Source organism: Podarcis erhardii (genome assembly GCF_964252035.2).
Source record: "Podarcis erhardii genome assembly, chromosome: 11".
Taxonomy (NCBI): Eukaryota; Metazoa; Chordata; class Lepidosauria; order Squamata; family Lacertidae; genus Podarcis; species Podarcis erhardii.
Window position 1 is genome coordinate 8860703 of NC_138501.1, and position 21693 is coordinate 8882395.

General features: G+C 44.6%; 1 protein-coding gene across 2 annotated transcripts; it reads left to right on the forward strand.

Annotated features, from left to right (window-relative positions):
• Positions 1 to 1118: 1118 nt before the first annotated feature.
• Positions 1119 to 21072, forward strand: HABP4 (hyaluronan binding protein 4). 2 transcript variants are annotated; one of them, XM_081881060.1, is made up of 8 exons: positions 1121 to 1608; positions 8960 to 9110; positions 10730 to 10891; positions 11050 to 11121; positions 12668 to 12751; positions 15655 to 15823; positions 17258 to 17446; positions 20532 to 21072. In XM_081881060.1, exons 1-8 carry the CDS (start codon positions 1275 to 1277, stop codon positions 20586 to 20588), a joined length of 1218 nt encoding a protein of 405 aa, XP_081737186.1. In that variant the 5' UTR covers positions 1121 to 1274; the 3' UTR covers positions 20589 to 21072. The 2 variants fall into 2 exon arrangements, with proteins under 2 accessions (XP_081737187.1, XP_081737186.1); XM_081881061.1 differs by lacking the exon at positions 11050 to 11121 and having other exon boundaries at positions 1119 to 1608.
• Positions 21073 to 21693: the final 621 nt, after the last annotated feature.

A 21693-nucleotide genomic window follows, 5' to 3' on the forward strand; every position in this document is an offset into this window, starting at 1 on the left:
ACAAGTAGGCCTGAGAAAAGACTCCAGCATGACAGCACAGAGAGCTGCTGTCAGTCAGTGTAGACAACACCAAGAGAAATGAATGGTATTTATAGTATTTTCCTATTCACAATGGCCTTCGGTCTTCAGGGAAATCAACTTAGTTATAATCCTAAAAAAGCAGACACATCACCTTGCCAACAAAGGTCTGTATAGTTAAAGCTATGGTTTTCCCAGTAGTGATGTGTGGAAGTGAGAGCTGGACCATAAAGGCTGATCGCTGAAGAATTGATGCTTTTGAATTATGGTGCTGGAGGAGACTCTTGAGAGTCCCATGGACTGCAAGAAGATCAAACCGATCCATTCTGAAGGAATTTAGCCCTGAGTGCTCACTGGAAGGACAGATCCTCAAGCCGAGGCTCCAGTACTTTGGCCACCTCATGAGAAGAGAAGACTCCCTGGAAAAGACCCTGATGTTGAGAAAGATGGAGGGCACAAGGAGAAGGGGACAACAGAGGATGAGATGGTTGGACAGTGTTCTCGAAGCTACCAGCATGAGTTTGACCAAACTGCGGGAGGCAGTGGAAGACAGGAGTGCCTGGCGTGCTCTAGTCCATGGGGTCACGAAGAGGCGGACAGGACTAAACAACAACATAATCCTGTCATTTGCTACACTAGCACTTTAATATCCAAGCTGTCACCTACAGTTACTGAAAAATATTCCATAGACCACATGGAGGATTTCTGATAGATTTTTACCCATCAACTCTAGTGGGGCCATTCTAGTTCATTTGCTCATGTACAGTAATTAACATTTACTAATTACTGAGACATCTCCCCCCCCCACCCCCAGTGTAATGCTATCCATGACATTTAACCCCCGCCCCTCACTGCTTTTGCTTCCAAAGCAGGGCACGTGACGCCACAGACGCTCTCCGTCATAAGCCAGCGGCGTGGGAAATTGTGCGAGCGGAAGGGGGATCCCGCCTTTTCATTGGCCTGCCGCGGAGGGCACGAGCTCCCTGATTGGCCGGCGGCTCTGAACGTCGTCGAGGGGCATTATTGGGTAGGGCCATGAGGGACGGAGGGCGCGGATTGGTCGGCGGCCAGCGCCTGGGGGAGGGGGAAGGGGCCGACGCCTGCGCGCCGATTGGGCAGTGCAGTCGGACGGGGCGGGCGAGCGGCCATGGCGTGGTTACTTGGGCCGCGCTGAGCCCGGCTCGCTTCTTTCCGTCGCATTCGGGGAAGGGGCGGCCGTCGGTGCCGCCGCCGCCGCCGCCGCCGCCGCCAGGGCAATGATGAAGGGCGCGCTGGCCAGCCCCGTGGCCGCCGCCACAGCCATGCAGGAGACTTTCGGCTGCGCCGTCGCCAACCGCTTCCACCAGCTGCTCGACGACGAGTCCGACCCTTTCGACATCCTCCGCGAGGCGGAGCGGCGCAAACAGCACAGCAAGAAGCGCGAAGAGGCGGCCGCCGCCGCCGTAGCAGCCGCCCCTCCGGCCGGGAGGAAGCCCGGCCCGGGAGGAGCCGCCGCCGCCGCCGCCGCCGCCGCCGCCAAAAGGGAATCCCAGAAGGAGCGCAAAGGCGGCGCCTCCTTCCCGCAGCCCGAGAGCCCCTCAGCAGCGCCCGGTAGGGAAGGGACCCGGAGCCGGGGGTGGGGAAGCCCCGGGGAAGGAGCCCCGTCCACCTCGAGGAAGCGCGCCCTGCGCTGCCCGCGACGCCCTTTGGACCAGGGAGCCCATTGGAATGAATGGGCCGGGGAGGGGGGAGGGGGGGGAGAATCCGGATTCGCGACTGCGAATGACATTGGACGGGGCGGGTGTGGTTCGGATTAATGGACGCGCAGCAGCAGCAGCCGCGATCGCCGCGGCGCACCTGCCCTCCTCTCGCCCCAGGCGGCTGGCTGCCTGCCATCGCGCGCCTCGTGGTCGGCTTCCGACTCCGTGGGCGAGTCTGCCGGCTGCGGAAGGGCCGGGCCGGGCCGCCGCCTGCGTGCGAGGCGATTGTGGCGTCGTCGGGCGGGGAGAGCAGGCGCTTGGGACGAGGGCGCACAGTGGCGCCTGGCCTCCGCCTCCCCGTTCTCCTTCCCCGGGCTGGCCGGCGCCAAGAGGCAAGCGAGTCTTTCCCCCGCCCGGCATTTGTCCCCGATTAATTCCGTGCGGGGAAAGTCGCTTGACGCCGAGCTGTCAGAAAGGGCTCGCTCGGCTGCCTTCAGGGCTCCTTGATTCCTTTGGGGATCAAGCCGATCTCCAAAGCCCTGAACTCAGCAGGGCCATGAACGAGGGGTGCTCGTGCTAGAGAGCTTTCTTTGCTATTCTTGAGCTGGAGGTGTTGGAACCGGCTCCAATCACGTGTGGCAGGAGTGCCAACTTGAATTAAAAACGGGGGAAGGGGCAGATAATCTATCACAAGCACACACCAGTTGAATAGCAATGCTATAATAATGATAATAATAATAATAATAATTTATTATTTATACCCTGTCCATCTGGCTGGGTTTCCCCAGCCACTCTGGGCAGCTTCCAACAAAATATTAAAATACAATAGTCCGTCAAACATTAAAAGCTTCCCTAAACAGGGCTGCCTTCAGATGTCTTCTAAAAGTCTGGTAGTTGTTTTTCTCTTTGATATCTGATGGGAGGGCGTTCCACAGGGCGGGCGCCACTAGCAAGAAGGCCCTCTGCCTGGTTCCCTGTAACTTGGTTTCTCGCAGTGAGGGAACCACCAGAAGGCCCTCAGCACTGGACCTCAGTGTCCGGGCAGAACGAAGGGGGTGGAGATGCTCCTTCAGGTATACTGGGCCGAGGCCACTTATGCCCAGCAACTGGTGGGGGAAACCCCCCTCAGATATTTTATTGGAGGCGCTGAAGAGACCTCTGCTCCTAGGAGTTGGCTTCTGTGATTTGTGAACAACTCGGTTTGTGCAAGAGCATGTATGAGTCATTGGGGCAGTTGTATCCAACCCATGTGCCACTAGGAAGCCTGGATTGTGCTGAGAACCTAAGCTAAAACTTGACGATTCCCAGAGCAGGGCTGAGTCATGAAACATTGGTGTGTTTTCCACCCCCACTTGCCAATTTATGCATAATGGCATTATTCCAAGGGAAAGATGCATCAGGTTCTTTTATGTAGCCCGCGTTGTCATTGCCCACAAAAGTTTGGTCATTCCAAGTGATTGGGCAGAGGGGATGTCTTAAGCTGGCATCAGAAAATCATTCATGAGGAGATGGCCGTATCCCTGTAGGGAAGGAGTTCCACAGGCAGGGTGTCACCTTGGAGAACATGATATCCTGTGTTGCCACAAAGGCTGTAGCCATTGGTGGAACCATGCAGAGGGCCTTTCCTGTAGATCTCAAGACCCAGGCAATTTCTGTGAGCCTGTCTCCAATTTTAATCCAGAACGAAAATGTGTGCCTTGAAAATCATTGCAGCTTGGGATAACTAGCGTAGTAGAACCAAACACGCATATACACTGCCCACAGCTTAATACAAAATTTCATGATGTAAAGATTTAGGTAAAAAAAAATGAACTGCAGAATGGTTTAGCAGGTCACTTAAATGTAAAATTGGGTGTAAGAGTTAGGAATACTTCTTGAATGTATTGGATCAAATTACGTACACAATATATATTTTTGCTGGCTGTCCCCAGTCTCTCGCTTTCTATATCCTGACTCTTCAATTTAACCAATTTGTTCTTGGGTCTGGAGGAGCTGCCCAAAATCTTCATATGCCCTTTCTCTCCCTACAGACACATATATGCAGATAGATATCCATGGACTACGGTAATTGTTTCATCACAGCAGCACAGTTTTTCTGACACACAATAACATGAGTTGCTGCAGCTGGCTGTGGTAGTGTGCTGATTGTTTTCTGTGGAAATCTGAACCCGGGACAACTGGGGTAGATCAGATGGAGAACATTTTATCATGTCTGAAGTGTCCTTCCTTCATTCTCCATTAAATTTACTGTTCACACAGAAGAGCAAAGGGGAAAGTATACAGACTCCTCTTTGGAGATTTGAATGCCTAAACTGTCTAGGTGTAAACGAGAGGCCAAGGATCACATTCCCTTGTAGTTAACTTTTTGGGGGGGTCTGGAGGCTGGTGGTGAGCAGCTGAATGCAACTCTTAATATTTGTTCAGTGAGTTACAATCCCCACCCCCCACGTGAAGGGCTTTCAGGCAAGCAATAGGTGTTATCAGACTGCAGGCAAAACAAAAAACTGCATAGGTTGCTTATAAGGTAATGTGGTTCTGCAGAGTTTCCAAAAGGGCTGGAGAGAGATGCCTGACGGGCCACATTTCAAAGAGGGCCAGATTTGATGAAGTGAAGGGCCATGGGGGCCGACCAAAGTTGCTGACCTTCTTTTTTTAGGATTTTACCCCAAAGTTGTTGAGTTTCTTTTAGGATTGAATTTGTTGAGGTGTTTTTAAAGATTTTACCCCAGGAAATAAACTGCCACAGGGGCCGGATTAAACTGACCGGCGGGCCAGATTAGGCCCCCGAAAAGGACTTTGGACATGCCTGGTCTAAATGGTAACATTGTCCAAAATGTGCAGGATTACGATCTGCTCTTCCCCTTTCCACAATGTGTGACCCTATTACTAATTGCGTCATATACGTGCTAATGTTGGCTATGGAACTGCCTAGCACAGCTGACTCTGATTGGCAGCTGCTGTTGAGAATCCCTGGAAGAGCATGTTTCTGAGACTTGCTACACAAGACTGTTGAACTGAAGATTGATTGATTGATTGATTGCATTTATAGCACACCTCCTCTTCCCCCACTGAGCGCCGAAGGTGACATACATGGTACTTAGTCCCCTTCCTTATTTTATCCCCACAACAGCCTGGTGAGGTAGGTTAGACTAAGAGGCCCAACATCATCCAGTGAGTTTCTCAACCGAGTGGGAATTAAAACCGTGGTCTCCTAGGTCCTAGTCCGACACTCTGTAACCCTGACACCACACCGGAATGAACCTTGGAAGCAGATCTCCATGCAAATCATTGGGTTAGGTTGATACCTCTTAAGTCACCCTATGTTCATTCCCCCCCCCCCCCTTGAAATTTTGACATGGTGAAAAGGGCTTTGACTGGTTATTGGCTAAAAAGCAGATGGGATTTAGTCATTTTAGAACTTTGTCCATTCTCTGTTAGTGCTTCTTTACTAATAAGTTCCCTTATATCTTCTCCCGTCATATCAACAGTCTTTGGTAGCTGTTAGCTTGTTTTCACGTTTAATTTGTTAACTTTTTGTCTCTTCCCCTGGGTCGTTTTTCTCCCTGGGAATTAGTAGCTCTGTCCTGTTTTGATTCTTTCAGATGATGACAGCATCTGAACTATCTCTTTCTGCTATCAATACATTTACATACACGTTTGAAAAATCATGCAACTAGGACTGTTTAGGTAGCGCAACACTTCCTTCCAGCTGCAGTGTTCACCAGAATTTGGAAAGCGTGGAATATATTAAAGCCTCATAGTGTAACAAGACTTTTTATACTGGTTTACTGGGATAGAATCCTCTCCTTAGAAATGGCTGGGTTAATATTGGGTTTTTGTTTTGTGAACTACCATGTGCTCTGTTGGATGGAGAAGAATTGTCTAAAAATTCAACAGATAAATAATAGGTTTTGGCCCTAGCCCAAACAGTGGTCTGAAAGAGATTTGGGAGAAATTTGCTTCAAATCATCTCTCAACATAATGTCATATTTCAGGGGGGTCTTTTCTTTGTGAATGCAGTTTACCTGGTCTCATGCAACTTTAATCCAGGCATGATTGCTGATTTCTCCTTCCCCCCTCTTGTTTTTGCTACTTTACGTTCTCCGTGTGGAGGGTGGTAAACATTTGAAATCTAGGACTGCTTAGGTTTCTTTTTTGCCAGTAGTTGAGATGCTAACTTAAATTAATGATAAAAACTGCAATCCTTTTTCAGGGTTGTAGAATTGGTTACACATTCAATTTCAGCTGTGTAGTCATAAGCACAGGCTTATTTTACTTGTAAAAATTACAGTCTTTAAAACATAGCTCTGTGTAATTATCTTAGGGTGTGTGTACACAAGCCTTTTAATATGTATGAGATTCAGCTAACTCAAATAGGAAACCATATAATTATAAAAGTAAACCTCTTGGGTTGTAGAAGAGCCCTTTGCTCGCTAAAGAGCTCTTAGTTCATTAAAGCGTTTATTCTTTATGGCTTAAAATGCAGCTTCCTACATGATTATATAATGCAATATTATAGTGGGTATAATACATAGTGAAGACTTCGAATGAATTGTTTGCCAAGACATATTTATAGTAAACATACACATGCTATGTCCTTAATTTCTTTAGACAAATTGTAGGTCTTAGCAGGGCTTGCCCAAGGCATTTTGGTGCCTGAGGTGGACCCCAAAATGGCCCCTCTCCTCGCTAGGGAAGAAAGGGCAAGGGAAAATCAAAATCAAGAACAAGGGGAAAGAAAGGTTGACATTTGGATCTGCTGTCCCAGTGGATCCTGCTTCCTGAGGCAGTCGCCTCACCTTGCCTCGTGGGTGGGCCGGCACTGGGTCTTGACATCCTTTGGACTATTGCAGCTGACGAGCCATTGAAATAAAAAGGGTTCTTTTGGATTCTAGAAAAAATAGGTTGGCTCTGCTTGGTCATCAGTTGTTGATTCTGTGAAATGGCACTTTAGATGTCTTCATTCCAGAAAATTGCTGGGCTACAGAAAATGCTAGCACTGTGGAATAAGCCTTTATACATGCTGCTGCTTGGATTGTGGTCATTGGTAGAATGGCAGGATTCCTTGATGAAACATCTCCGGAAAAACAAGTTTTTCTTCCTCACATTGAAGGCTTGTAGGTAGTCACAGAAGATGAGAGATCTAACAAATTATGCAGAGAGGCCAAGATGAGGTAATGTCTCCCAACAGCCATTCCCATTATTTTTTCCATATATTGAAAGCTCCACGTTCACTGGGAACAGGTCTCTTTCAGCATGGTATCTCATTATGTCCTTCCAGTTGTTTTATGACTCTTTAACTATCAAGCAAATAAATAAATAAATAAGGAGGGTGTGATACTTAGCTGGTTGAGTGGTGGTGCTGTAACTTCTGATGCATGGTCCATTAAAAAAATCATTCATAGCAGCTGGCTCAGGGCACTGATTCAGTAGTAGTAGTTGTTATTATTATTTTCTTTTCTTTATGCCCTTCCCATCTGGCTGGGTTTTACCAGCCACTGCACAGCTTTCAGCACATAAAAACATAATAAAACATCAGACATTAAAAACTTTCTGCTAGAGCGCTGCCTTCAGATGTCTTCTAAAAGTTGCGTAGTTCTTTATCTCTTCGACATCTGATGGGAGGGCATTCCACAGGGAGGGTGCCACTACTGAGAAGGCCCTCTGCCTGGTTCCCTGTAACCTCACTTCTCACAGTGACAGTGAGGGAACTGCCAAAAGACTCTCAGAGATGGACCTCAGGGTTGAATGATGGCGGTAGAGATGCTCCTTCAGCTATATCAAGCCAAGGCCATTTAGGGCTGTAAAGGTCAGCACCGACATGTTGAATTGTGCTCGGAAACGTACTGGGAGCTAGTGAAGATCCTTTAGGGCTTGTTTAACCATTCTTGGCTTGCCCATGAAAAGTACAGATTTATTTCCTGCATAATCACTAGCACATCTTCCTTGTAATCTGCAAACTCTCCTCATCTTCTTGCTAAGATTTTTGCTGTACACCAATAGGACTTGTATTTCCTAAAAGGTGTTTAATATTGCTTGTTGGAATTGATGGAATAGTTTCATGCATCGCTGGGAGTATGAGTTTTATAGGGGTTTTCACAGTTGTCCCCACTAGTTGTGATATCTGCAGTTTGTATATTTTATTTGGGAGTCCCCCGTTCTGAATACTGGGTATGTGCCCTCTGTTATTTTCATATAAATTGCACAAAACCTGCCTCCTTTGATAGCTGGGCTTTCTTGCTGAGTTGCTTGTATTGAATTTGTAAAGCCCACTCAAGAATTGTGAATGTCTGTTTACTGTCAGTGGTACCTTTGAACCAGATTTGGGCTTGAAAATAATTTTCCTTTTTTTATTATCAGTTGCATACTGTCAAGCTTTATGCTGTACATTGAAAATTGTAACACTTAACAACGGGCTGTGAAATGAAGCTGAACAATCACTTTTTTCTATACATTTTGAAGTTTTGTTTAGCTTAGTTTATTATTTGTATCTTGCATTTTGACCAAAGATTTTCAAGGTGGCTTGCAAAATAAAAATAGAAGTCATACTCAGAGTGGACCCATTTACAACAGTGGTTTAAGTTACGTACGAGTAAGTGAACTGAACCAATTTCAGTGGGCCTACTCTGTGTAGGACTAAATTGGAACCACTCACAGAAGACATTTAGACAAGTACACTTCTAAATAAATAAAAAGTACATCAAGAAATCCAAGGGAGCAGCATAAAGACAAAGATAAAAATATATGGGCATTAGAAAGTGCACTTATTTATTTCATACAATCTATATGCCGCTTGATAGTTTTTTAAAAAAAACAACCCACCTCAATGTGGTTTTCAAAAAGAATGAAACAAAATTATTGGTAGTAACAATATAAAATGGTTATTTAAAATAATTCAAAATTATTAATTTAAATTAGCGCTAAACTAAAAATGCATTAAAACAATATTTTATTTATTTTACTTTGTTAAGTATTAGATGTTAACAGATGGTAGAAAACAAACTAGCAGACACAGTTCAAACTACTGTACATTACAACAGCCTTCACTAACCTGTTGCCTTTCCATTGTGTTGGGCTCAAGCTCCATGCTGACTGGCACTGATGGGGTTTGTGATCCAGGATATTGGAGGGCACTAGGGTGATGAAGACTGCTTCCAAATACCATTGGAATCCAGGTTTCTCGGTTACTAACAGCCAGTAGCATTGTGTGATTCTCATAGTTCATCTGCCTAACAAAATCATGTTTTTTCTGTACCCCACAGGCCAGAAGCGAGCTCCAAAAAGGGGAGAACAGCAGGGATGGAATGAAAACCGAGGCACAGAGGTAAAGCAAGATAAAGCTGAGTGGAGACCTTCTTTCAGGGAGTACCGTCCTCATGAAATGGAAAGACAAGCGGAGTTAACACTAGAAAGGTATGCGCTGTTGGAGGAGATATAAAAATGGTACCCGAAAGGACTTTGCGGGTTCATTTTTCAAGCCACCAGTTGGCTAGACCTGTGACTGATGGTTCCTAGAGATGTTCAACCACAAAGCCAAGTCTTTGTTTTCATTCTCTTCTTGGTTGGTGCCTGAGTCTTGGAATTCTAGACTGCATTATTCCTTTTCCTGCTTCAAACTTGCTTTCAGCTAAATTGATTGCTTACGTGACCTGGACTCGCTTTGTCTTGTAAATGTGACTCTGGTTTACGTATCTGGAGCAGATTGTTCTCTTGAAAAGACAATAAATTCAGGCGGTTGTTTTATCACAGCAGTATGTAAAAAACAAAGAGAAAGCTCTTGGATTTCTGAATTGCTCTATCATACTTTGTGGTGTTGGGACAGCACCTAGATTTGTGGGTTGGTTTTGTTTCTGTTTAAAGCACATCTTACAGCTTGTTGAACTCTAGTGCGAGGGGAGTGAAATGTTCTGCAACCTCTCTGAACCATTGGCTGCTCATTAAAAAAGAATTCAAATAGCAGCTCAGAACCAGAGTTGTCTTGTGTGAGAAGAAAGGACTTGGCTGCAGCAGCATGTATCAAGACCTCCCAATTTACTTGTATTCCTGCAGGCCTCCATGCCCCCATCATGTTCTGTTCCAGAGGGTTCCTTAACCCAGTGTTTCCCAACCTTGTGCCTCCAGCTGTTTTTGGACTACAATTCCCATCATCCCTTGCCACTGGTCTTGCTAGTCAGGGATGATGGGAGTTGTAGTTCAAAAACAGCTGGAGGCACAAGGTTGGGAAACACTGCCTTAACCTTTTGAGAGCAGACTACAGTAGGGTAAGGTAAAGGGACCCCTGACCATTAGGTCCAGTCGTGACCGACTGTGGGGTTGCAGTGCTCATCTCGCTTTATTGGCCAAGGGAGCAGGCATACAGCTTCCGGGTCATGTGTCCAGCATGAGTATGCCTATCTATTGTGTTTTATGTTTGTTTAGTATGGTATGTGAATCTGGTCTGGGACCGCAATAAACTTCATTTCATTTCCATGGGGAAAACATCAGAGCTGTAAGGTTACATCCTGCTGGATTGGGGCAAAGGCCCATCTAGTCCAACATCCTGTTTTCGCAGAAACCTGCAAGCAGGACCTGGGGGCAACGCTACTCTCCCCTTGTGGTAGCAGCTGTTACTCAGAAGCATACCAATGAATTTGAGTACAGTCAAACCTCGGTTATCAAACGGCTATGTTTTTCAACATTTCGGCTCCCGAACGCCGAAAATCCGGAAGTAAATGCTCCGGTTTTCAAACTTTCCTTGGAACTCAATGTCCGACGTGGCTTCCACTAGAATGCAAGAAGCTCTTGTAACCAATTGGAAGCCGTGCCTCGGTTGTCGAACGTTTCGGAAGTTGACCGATCTTCCAGAATGGATTACGTTCAACAACCGATGTTTGACTGTATTATGAGGCCCTATCCGCTTTTTCAGTCTACGCCATGTATAATTTTAACGCAATTAAATGTCTTGCATGTAATGCTTTGCTTTTCTATTGCATCTCAACGGTGCTAACCTATTGAAGATACGTTGGGTCAAGCTAAGGTGAATTGTATTTCAGACCAGTAGACCGATTTGACCGGGAAAGGCCAATGAGAGGTCGTGGGGGAGGAAGAGGTGGAATGAGAGGCAGAGGAAGAGGTGGTGGAATGAACAGGACTTTCAACGGCTTTGATCAAAGAGGGAAGCGGGAATTTGACCGACAGAGTGGGAGCGACAAAACGTAAGTGTGCTGGTCTAGTACCTTAGCAGCACCTTAGTAATACTTTCGGGGGGGGGGGTGAATTTGCATCTGTAACCAACCTTTTGGACAACCGTTTTATACAAATATTTTTTATTTCCCAAAACGGGGACTAAAAAAAATATGATTTATTTCTCTAGAGGAGTCCGAGCAGAAGACAAAAGGGGTGGAAGTGGACCTCGCAACTGGGGAGCAGTTAAGGATGATGTGAGGTATGACAGTGTTTTAGTAGTTAAATCCTGGATTGCAGTCTTCTTGGAACATAGATTTCCAAGCTGTATGGTCATAATCTATCATTTACGAATGCCGCCTCCTAGCTTTCAGATCTTGCATCTAGGAAACTGGCAAAAATTCCAGAATCTTGATGCTAGTGTCTGTTTGATGAGTTTTTGGATTCTGTTTAACGTCCCTAAAAGCTCTGCTAAAAGTATTGTGATATTTCTGTCATCAAGTTACTGGCATACAATGCGATGTGCTAGTTGCCAAGACTGATATTGTTTGAGCATGCCCCCATCTCTCCAGTGAGACACTAAGTAATAATAATAATAATATAATAATAATTTATTATTTATACCCCGCCCATCTGGCTGGGTCCCCCTAGCCACTCTGGGCTGCTTCCAACAAAACACTAAAATACAATAACCTATTAAACATTAAAAGCTTCCCTGAACAGGGCTGCCTTTAGATGTCTTCTAAAAGTTTGGTAGTTATTTTTCTCTTTGACATCTGATGGGAGGGCGTTCCACAGGGTGGGTGCCACTACCAAGAAGGCCCTCTGCCTGGTTCCCTGTAATTTGGCTTCTCACAGCGAGGGAACCGTCAGAAGGCCCTCGGCACTGGACCTCAGTGTCCGGGCAGAACGATGGAGGTGGAGACGCTCCTTCAGTATACTGGACCAAGGCCGTTTAGGGCTTTAAAGGTCAGCACCAACACTTTGAATTGTGCTCGGAAACGTACTCGGAGCCAATGTAGGTCTTTCAAGACCGGTGTTATATGGTCTCGGCGGCCGCTCCCAGTCACCAGTCTAGCTGTCACATTCTGGATTAGTTGTCGTTTCTGGGTCACCTTCAAAGGTAGCCCCACGTAGAGCGCATTGCAGTAGTTCAAGCGGGAGATAACTGGAGCATGCACCACTCTGGCAAGGCAGTCTGCAGGCAGATGGGGTCTCAGCCTGCATACCAGATGGAGCTGGTAAACAGCTGCCCTGGACACAGATTTGACCTGTGCCTCTATGGACAGCTGTGAGTCCTGAATGACTCCCAGGCTGCGCACCTGGTCCTTCAGTGGCACAGTTACCCCATTCAGGACCAGGGAGTCTTCCACACCTGCCCGCCTCCTGTCCCCCCCAAAACAATACTTCTTTCTTGTCAGGATTCAACCTCAATCTGTTAGCCGCCATCCATCCTTCAACCGCCTCCAGACACCCACACAGGACCTTCACCGCCTCCACTGGTTCTTATTTGAAAGAGAGGTAGAGCTGGGTATCATCTGCATACTGATGAACCCAAACCCCCTGATGATCTCTCCCAGCGGCTGCATGTAGATGTTGAAAAGCATGGGGGAGAGGACAGAACCCTGAGGCACCCCACAAGTGAGAGCCCAGGGGTCTGAACACTCATCCCCCCCCACAACTTTCTGAACACGGCCCAGGCGGTGTTCAGAAAGGTGTAGTTATTCTGAACAGCCTGTATGAGTACCCTGCAAAGTATAGTTTTTGGTTTCCAATGAGTTCACTTGGTGCCCTTAATGTTTCTGCAGTGAGCTGGAACAGACTGCTCCTATGGAAGAGACCGCAGAAACAGAAGAGAACCCAGGAGCACCTGAAGGAGAATCTCCAACCAAGTATGGGCTGGTTTTGAACATCTTGCTCTTGTTGTTAAGTCATTATTGGAAAACACGGCCCATTGTCTAGCATCATGCAAGTGGTGCAGATCAAATTTGGGCAAGCTGTACCTTGCATAGAGTGTCAATGCAACATTCTGCAACAGGCTTGCCCAAGTGGTGACCCACACTGGGTGACTTCATAAAAAAAACTTGCGGCAGGCTATGTGATAAGTATCTGGCAATGTTACATTTGTAGCTGACCTTAGTCCTTTTTGGACCCCTTGAAATTAATGGATATGAGTAATGTAGGTTTATTAATTCTATTGGACCTGGCTTGAGTATGACTTAAGTTAGATACAAGTCTTGGTGCATATAATTCCTCGTGCAAATTCTGACTTTATAAGACTTGCATTTCTTTCCTTGGCAGCTAAACCTAATTTCATGTTTTAAAGCTTTTCTGATAACTGAGTTCTCATGAAACAGTTAAGGCAGATAATGCATCAATCAATCAATCAATCAATCAATCAATCAATCAATAGGCCCCAGGCACTCTTCTCTGGTTGGTGAAGATTGCATTTAGTGTCACATTTGACAAGACTCCTCTGCCAGTTACCTATTTCCATTGTGTAACTAGCAGCTGAATTATTGCCACAGCCATAACATATCCATGTTCTATTCCATCCAAGTACTCTATCAAATACCTGTATACCGTATTTTTCGCCCCATAAGACGCACCGCCCTATAGGACGCACCTAGGTTTTTTTTTTGGGGGGGAATAAAGGGGAAAAAATTATCCCCCCCCCCAGGCACGGGGCTGGTGCAGGGGAAGCCCGAGCTTCCCCCGACCCCAGCCCCCAGAACAGCCTGCTATCTGCAAACCTAGGGAGCCGCGCCGGTCTCCCCAGGCTTGCAGAGAGCTGCGCGAAGCCCGGGCGTGCTGAAGAGCGCGCCCGAGGCTTTGGAATGCAGGCAGCTCTGCGCAACCTTTGGGAGCCCGGCGCGGCTTGGCGCCAGGCTCCCGAGGGTTGCGCAGAGCTGCGCGGAGCCCGGGAGCGCAGGCAGCTCTGTGCAACCCTCCGGAGCCCGGCGTGGCTTAACCGAGGGTTACGCAGAGCTTCCTGAAGCCTGGAGAGCGAGAGGGGTCGGTGCGCACCGACCCCTCTCGCTCTCCAGGCTTCAGCGAAAGCCTGTATTCGCCCCATAGGACGCACACACATTTCCCCTTCATTTTTGGAGGGGAAAAAGTACGTCCTATAGGGCAAAAAATATGGTATATTGTTCTGCAAAATATACCCATCCAATAGGATATGTCGGGCTAATTCCCTGCAGGGAATAAGAACTATTATCTGTTTCTCTTTCCTGTGACAAATGCTTGACATAGGTATATATGAGCATGCAAGCTCTTAAAGCGGTTTGTGGGTTAGATAGATATCTCAGATGTTTCTTGGGTGTGCTTGCATACAGCTAGTAAACCTAATGTACTTATAACGGTTTTGATCTTGGACTCGCTATAGCAATATTGAACAGCATATGTCAGTGTTTTAGAAACTGGTGAAATGATAGGCGCCTGCTGCTGTTGCAATATGGAAAAAGTAAGGTTCAGGTGTATCTTTGACTTGTATAGTAGGTTAACAATAGTGGTGGAATCCTATAGATCAGGAGTGGCTAACCTTTTTGGGGCCTGAGAGCCATATTTGCTTTTGGCAAACTTTCTGAGGGCCTCATGGCAGCAGTGGGCAGAAGCAATAGTGGGCGTGGTCAAAAGTTTGTGGATGTGAACACTCACACAAACATACAGGCAAATGTGGGTAGAAACCAAGGTGGATAAAAAATGATTTTTATAAATAAATAAAAACAAACAAACAAATAATAAAATAAATTCTGTTCCAAAACCAAGGCACACTTTCCCATAGAAAGTAATGCAGAGATGGATTAATCTGTTCCAGACTTTTAAAAAACAACCCCTAAAACAGCAGCTTAACATGAATTTTATGATCTAACGCGAAACCATTGATCCATAAAATGAAAGCAATAATCAATCTACTGCAGTCACACAAGCAATCAATCAGTAGCTGAACTGGGTTCCACACAGTCACAAAAACAAAAACAAAAGAACTGCAAAAACGAAAACGCAAAATAAATAGCAAAAACAGACCTCAGCATAACATTCAAAACAGAAGCATGACACTCAAAATGGAAGCATAACACTCAAAACTGAGCACATTCGTCTTCTGAAAAAAGTTCACAAACTGGAACACTTCCAGGTTTGTAGTGTTTGGGTTCCAAGTTGTTTGAGTACCAAGGCGTTTGAGAACCAAGGTATTGGAAATCATATTTTGAGTTCCAGAAGTTTGAACGCATGAGGGAAGTATTGACATGGTATGGGGAACATCAAGGTCTGCAGGAGTTGAAAAGAAAAATCTTCAGGACTCTGTTTAAGTTACTCTATGAGTTCTCTGTATACTCAATGGAGTGCAGTCTGTTGTGGTGGAATGGAGTAGCCTGGAAGGGGGAATGGCTGGCTGGAACAAGAGCATTCCATACTGCAATAGTTTGTAGCAGCTTCCTCTCAATGGTGCAAGCTCTGCTTACCGTTGCTTAGAAAGGGAGATGTGAGGAAGTCAGGAAAATAAGTGAGTCAAAGATGAGAAATTAAAAAGAGGGATTTTTGTTTTTTTTGTTTTTTACTGTGTTTTTTTTTCCTTTTTGTTTTTCTATAAGTTAAATGTTTGTAATTTTATATTTTTGTGTATGTGTTTTTCCTTTTTCTGCTTGTTGTTATTCCTAAAATTTAATAAAATATTATTAAAAAAGAAAGAAAGAAAGGGAATCTCCACTTTCAGCACTCTGTGCCTTCAATTTTACTCTGCCTTTCCCTTCTTGCCATCCTAGAGGCTAATGGTTTTTACTTAAACCCTTAGAGTTGCTGAAGGAGAGCCTGTGGAAGAAGTAGTTCAAGAGATGACGCTGGATGAGTGGAAAAATCTTCAGGAGCAAAGTCGACCAAAGCCTGAATTCAACATCCGGAAGCCTGAAACCACTGTTCCTTCTAAAGCAGTGGTGATTCACAAGTCAAAATATAGAGATGATGTAAGCAAAAACTTAGATTTTAGGGGGTTATTCCTTTCAACCCTATGTTTTTTGAAAATGGCTTCTAGCAGTAGATATTTTTCCATTCTTGATGGCTCAGACTTATTGACCAAACAAGCTTTTTTCATTTGTTTCATTTGCTACTTTGAAGACTTTGTAATCCACAGTTTGAAATCAAAATTGAAATATTGGGGTTTTCTGAAGCTTTTTTGAGTGCCAGGTGTCTTTATGATTTTTATTGTGTGACTGCCAAAAATTATGATAGGCACAGCCCCTGCATATTAGATGTTGCCTTAGCCCAGCTTCATGAGGGCTTTTCTTGCAATAGTCACTATAACAGTGTCATTGAAAATAAAATGGTTGTAATTCTTCATAGTTGCATTGAGGATTTAGATGATAGGCAGATTCTTTTCAAAAGCACCAAGATTTAAGCTTATAAGACCCAGGCAACTTCCTCTGCAACACCTGATAAACCACAACACTTTGATTTTAGGCGACTTTGCCATTTGCTTGTATTGAGCTTGGAGACAACCAACAACTTATCAACATTCATTTCTGTGTTGTACAACCCATGGTTAAAAGTATTTACAGTGTAGCATCTTTGGAGGAGCACATTGACTACCCTTTTTGCAAAAGACAAAAAGTTGGCTATTAAAATGCCAAGATAATAGGCGTGTTGTCATCTCTGTAACATAGAGATAAATTATTGTGACCGCTGTGCTAGTAAGGTGTGATATTGTTATACAGTGGTATACCGTGGTTTTTGAACAGAATGCGTTCTGGGAGTCTGTTCAATTCCCGGAACTATTTAAAAACCCAAGCGCAGCTTCCGATTGGCTGCAGGAGCGTCCTGCTGCCAATTGGAAGCTGCGCTGGATGTTTGGCTTCTGAAAATCGTTCGAAAACTGGAACACTCACTTCCGGGTTTTGATAGTTTGGGAGCCATTTTATTTGGCTTCCAAGGTACGACTGTAAAATGTTTAACGGTATTAGTACACTTTTGAGAGCAACTTCTCATTAGTGGCAATTTAAATAAAAGAGCTGTCTTCTCTCACATACCTTACAGCAGGCATAGGCAGACTTGGCCCTCCAGATGTTTTGGGACTACAACTCCCATCATCCCTGACCACTGGTCCTATTAGCTAGGGATGATGGTCCTATTAGCTAGGGATGATGGGAGTTGTAGTCCCAAAACATCTGGAGGGCCGGGTTTCCCTATTCCTGCTCTAAACCCCCTTATAGATCTCCACAGGGTCAAAAGATGTGGTGAGAACATTGTATCAATTTTTGGGTTGAGTTTTTTTTTTTTAAGCTACAACTATTTCCTTTTCATGTCCCCCTTTCACAGCTCCTAGGAAGCATCTGGTGGGTGCTCCTTTTCAGAGGGAAAGAATTCAGGTTGTGTGTTTATAATCTAGATAAATTCTGTTCCAGGTGCTGAAGGAGGATTTTGAGGACGATGCTCACTTTTTCCGGAAAGCAGCAAACGACATCACTTCTCAGCTGGACATTAATTTTGGGAACCTGCCTCGTCCGGGGCGTGGAGCTAGAGGAGCCCGGGGAGGTCGCGGCCGTGTCCGGAGAGTTGAGGACTCAGGAGGAGGGCACCGGCCGGAAGTGATGGTAATTATTAGTGTGTTGTGTTAAGCCCTCCTTCCCAGATCTAGGAAGTGCAGACTGATCACTTCACTACAGTTTAGGCCAGGGGTTGGCAAGGTATACCACACCTGGGCCGGTTTCACTCCAGCAGAGATCTCTCCGTGGGCCGGATCGCATGTGTGCCCGCAACTTCTGACATCTTTTTTTTTTTTTTTTAAATAATAATTTTTTATTAATTTTCCAATTTTAAGACAAGACAACAACAACATACAAACATCAACAAATACAAACAAACACACAAATATAATTTCTTAACCTCATTTTCATAAACCTCCTTTCTCGGACTTCCCCGTACCTCACCCTTTTTGCATCCTTATTTTACAGTTTTTCAGCAACCCTTTTTGCCAATTAAATTTAAACTTATTATCTTTCTCAATTTCACCTTAAATCATCAAACAATTTCAGCTGTAATTCTGCATCTTCCTTCCCCTTAACATTTTAGCACTCCTCAATTTTATAACAGTTCTTAAGATATACTTTAAACTTCTTCCAGTCTTCCTCCACTGTCTCTTTCTCTTGGTCACGGATTCTGCCAGTCATTCCTGCCAGTCCCATAAAGTCGATCACTTTCGTCTGCCATTCTTCCAGTGTGGGTAGTTCTTGTGTCTTCCAATACTTTGCTAGAAGAATCCTTGCTGCTGTAGTGGCGTACATAAAAAAGGTCTTGTCCTTCCTTGACACCAATTGGACGACCATGCCCAAGAGAAATGCCTCTGGTTTCTTATGAAAAGTACATTTAAGTACCTTCTTAATTTCATTATAGATCATTTCCCAAAAGGCTTTAATCTTTGGGCAGGTCCACCAAAGGTGAAAGAAGGTGCCTTCAGTCTCATTACATTTCCAACATTTATTATTGGGCAGATGATAAATCTTCGCAAGCTTGACTGGGGTCATGTACCACCTGTAAATCATTTTCATAATATTTTCTCTTAGGGCATTACATGCCGTAAATTTAATACCGGTGGTCCATAACTGTTCCCAGTCAGCAAACATAATGTCATGGCCTGTGTCCTGTGCCCATTTAATCATAGCTGACTTGACTGTCTCATCTATTGTATTCCACCTCAGCAACAGATTATACATTCTTGATAAATTCTTAGTATTGGGTTCTAACAATTCTGTTTCTAATTTCGATTTCTCCACCTGGAAGCCAATTTTCCTGTCTTGTTTGAAAGTCTCCATTATTTGGTAATAATGGAGCCAGTCTCGTACCTTGGACTTTATTTTCTCAAAACTCTGTAATTTGAATTTGCCACTTTCTTGTTCTAAAATTTCAAAATATTTTGGCCATTTAGATTCCATATTAAGTTTCTTCACCTCCTTAGCCTCCATTGGTGATAACCACCTAGGAGTTTTATTTTCCAACAAATCCTTATATCGAATCCAAACATTATATAATGCTTTCCTAACAATATGGTTTTTGAAACCCTTGTGAACTTTAACCTTGTCATACCATATATATGCATGCCAACCAAACCTATTGTCAAATCCTTCCAAGTCCAGAATGTCTGCATTCTCAAGAAGTAGCCAATCTTTCAACCAGCAGAAAGCTGCCGATTCATAGTACAATCTTAAGTCCGGCAGGGCAAACTCCCCTCTTTCTTTTGCATCAGTAAGTATCTTAAATTTTATTCTGGGCTTTTTGCCCTGCCAGACAAATTTAGATATATCTTTCTGCCACTTTTTGAAACAGTCTAGTTTATCCACAATTTGTAATGTCTGAAACAAAAATAACATTCTAGGCAGTACATTCATTTTGATCACTGCGATTCGGCCTAGCAACTTCTGACATCTGTGTCTGCGCAGACACAATTTCTGGCTCAATGGAAGCGAGTCCCTGCACTGCGCCGGTTTAGTACAGTGAATGGGGACTTGCCAAGTGGGCGACTTGGTTTGGGGGCGACTCGTGGGCCGGTGAAACGACCCCTGTGGGCTGCTTGTGGCCCATGGGCCTTAGGTTGCTGACCCCTGGTTTAGACAGATCACTTGAACTCGATTATGTAGATTTGTCAAATTCTCAGGAACTTTTTTTTTAAAAAAACCCACATCGGTAATAAAATGGGTTAGGAATTAATCTGAGTTCTCTAATAGTTTGGAGAAAATAGAGCACTTGAGACCTGTCTCTAGACTCAAGAGGCAAGGAAATCTACCGTATTTTTCACTCTATAAGACGCACCAGACCACAAGACGCACCTAGTTTTGGGAGGAGGAAAACAAGAAAAAAATATATTCTGAATCTCAGAAGCCAGAACAGCAAGAGGGATCGCTGCGCAGTGAAAGCAGCAATCCCTCTTGCTGTTCTGGCTTCTGGGATAGCTGCGCAGCCTGCATTCTCTCCATAAGACGCACACACATTTTCCCTTACTTTTTAGGAGGGAAAAGTGAGTCTTACAGAGCAAAAAATACGGTAAATTTATGAGCCTACTGCTGCTTCAGGACCACGACCACCTGATGGGCTCACCTGTGTGGGTGGAAATTAGGAGTTCTGGTTGGGAGGATGCCATAACATGCACTGTTAGTGGGGAAAAGAGCAATAAAGGAGGCAGAATTTAGAATAAAATGAATGAATAATTCTATTTCTATCCTGCCATTGCAAAGGTTTGGTCATAGATCTCTCTCCCCCCCCCCCCTTTTATTCTCATAGCTGTTGAGGTAGGCCAAGAGTGATTGACCTAAGGACGCCCAGTTGAACTTCTTGTGGTTGAATTGTGGTCACTTTTAATTCTAATTCAAATTGAAATGCTATAGTTGTGAATTTTCAGACTCTTCAGAATTTAAGAACTTGGGTTTTACAAGTATTTTTATTAAAAATAATAATAAGCTGAGCATGCAGGAGAAATCTTATATGCCTAATGTACACAGACACTGTTCATCCATTGCTTAATAGAGGTTTACAGTAAATAATACTTGGGTTTGAAGGTTGCGGCGCCAAAACGGAAACTGAGATGAACAAGAGTCAAATTTTATGGGCATCTCAGGGTCTAGATAACACCGCCAGTTATTATCTAACTAGCAGAAAGGTTTTGAGATGTGCTCTTCTTCCTTTTAGATGCACGTCACCGCTCCAAACCCCGATGACCCCGAGGATTTCCCTGCTTTAGCTTGAAAGAACTGAATAATGGCGCCTCAAAAGTAGCTGTGACGATAACAGCTCTATGTTGCTGTGGAAGAATATCATCCAAGCCTACAGAGAGAGATGACTTATGTGTGTGAATTTTGCACTTCTATTGTGTTAAGCGCCTAGACCTATCCTGTGGGCTAGGAGGCAAGGTTGAGCACCACTGTTTGGGGATTAGCTTTGTGAAGGCTTATGGTATCGTACGTGAGGGCTTTCAAATAAAGGTTCAAGGTGATGGTGTCAAAACAAGTACAGAGGGGTGTCTCTTTGTCCACGGTGTCACAAATGTAAGCTAAACCAGATTGGGTGGTTTTGGGTTGTTGTTTTTTTGAAAAGAGAGGATTGTTTTGATAGCAAAACCCCATAGGCACTTGGCAGCTGTTTTTCTGACCTGAGTGAAATGTATGTTCGCCTATGCAAAGCAATTGCACAATTTCGAGAGGTTAGCAAATAAACAAAAGCCTGCTCATTGGTTGGGGTGTGAGGTGGTATTTTCACAGTGATAACTCTTCTTACTCCATAATGCTCAGAAACTGCAAGCTGTAGTGTTTACGGTTTCGTTTCCAGTTTGGAGAGTGGGTTTCTTGGGAGTGAAGATGACCAGAGAAATAACTGGGAAGCCCTGTGGGTGGGCTGGATCCCTGCAGACTGCTGGCGAGGTCCTGCAATGCGGGAATGTTCCCTCCATCGGTAAACATTCATACACACAGAAACTTAACTAGATAAGTGAGTCCAGGTTAGAACTCTTGTTCTCGGCGGAGGGTGCTTTTTTGGGGTATGGCAGTGTGTTCCTTCCTGTGAAACCACACTTGAAGCTATCTGGCCTTAGACGACGTTATACCACTTCAGTTAGGCTACTGACATATGAAAGTTTTATACAGGATTAATCAATCCATCACTACTTGTTGGCATTTCATCTACAATTGTAATAGCTTCCATGTGCTTTGTTGACCCTTCTGAAATTGCACCAGGTTGTGTTCATCCACTTTGGGACTAGGCTTGAAGGCTTTGCAGCTTCCTTGCCTAATTAATGAAAAAAATGGTTTTTAAAAGCCCGTCTTATTTTGCAGGAGTTGCACTAATCACTGTAGAT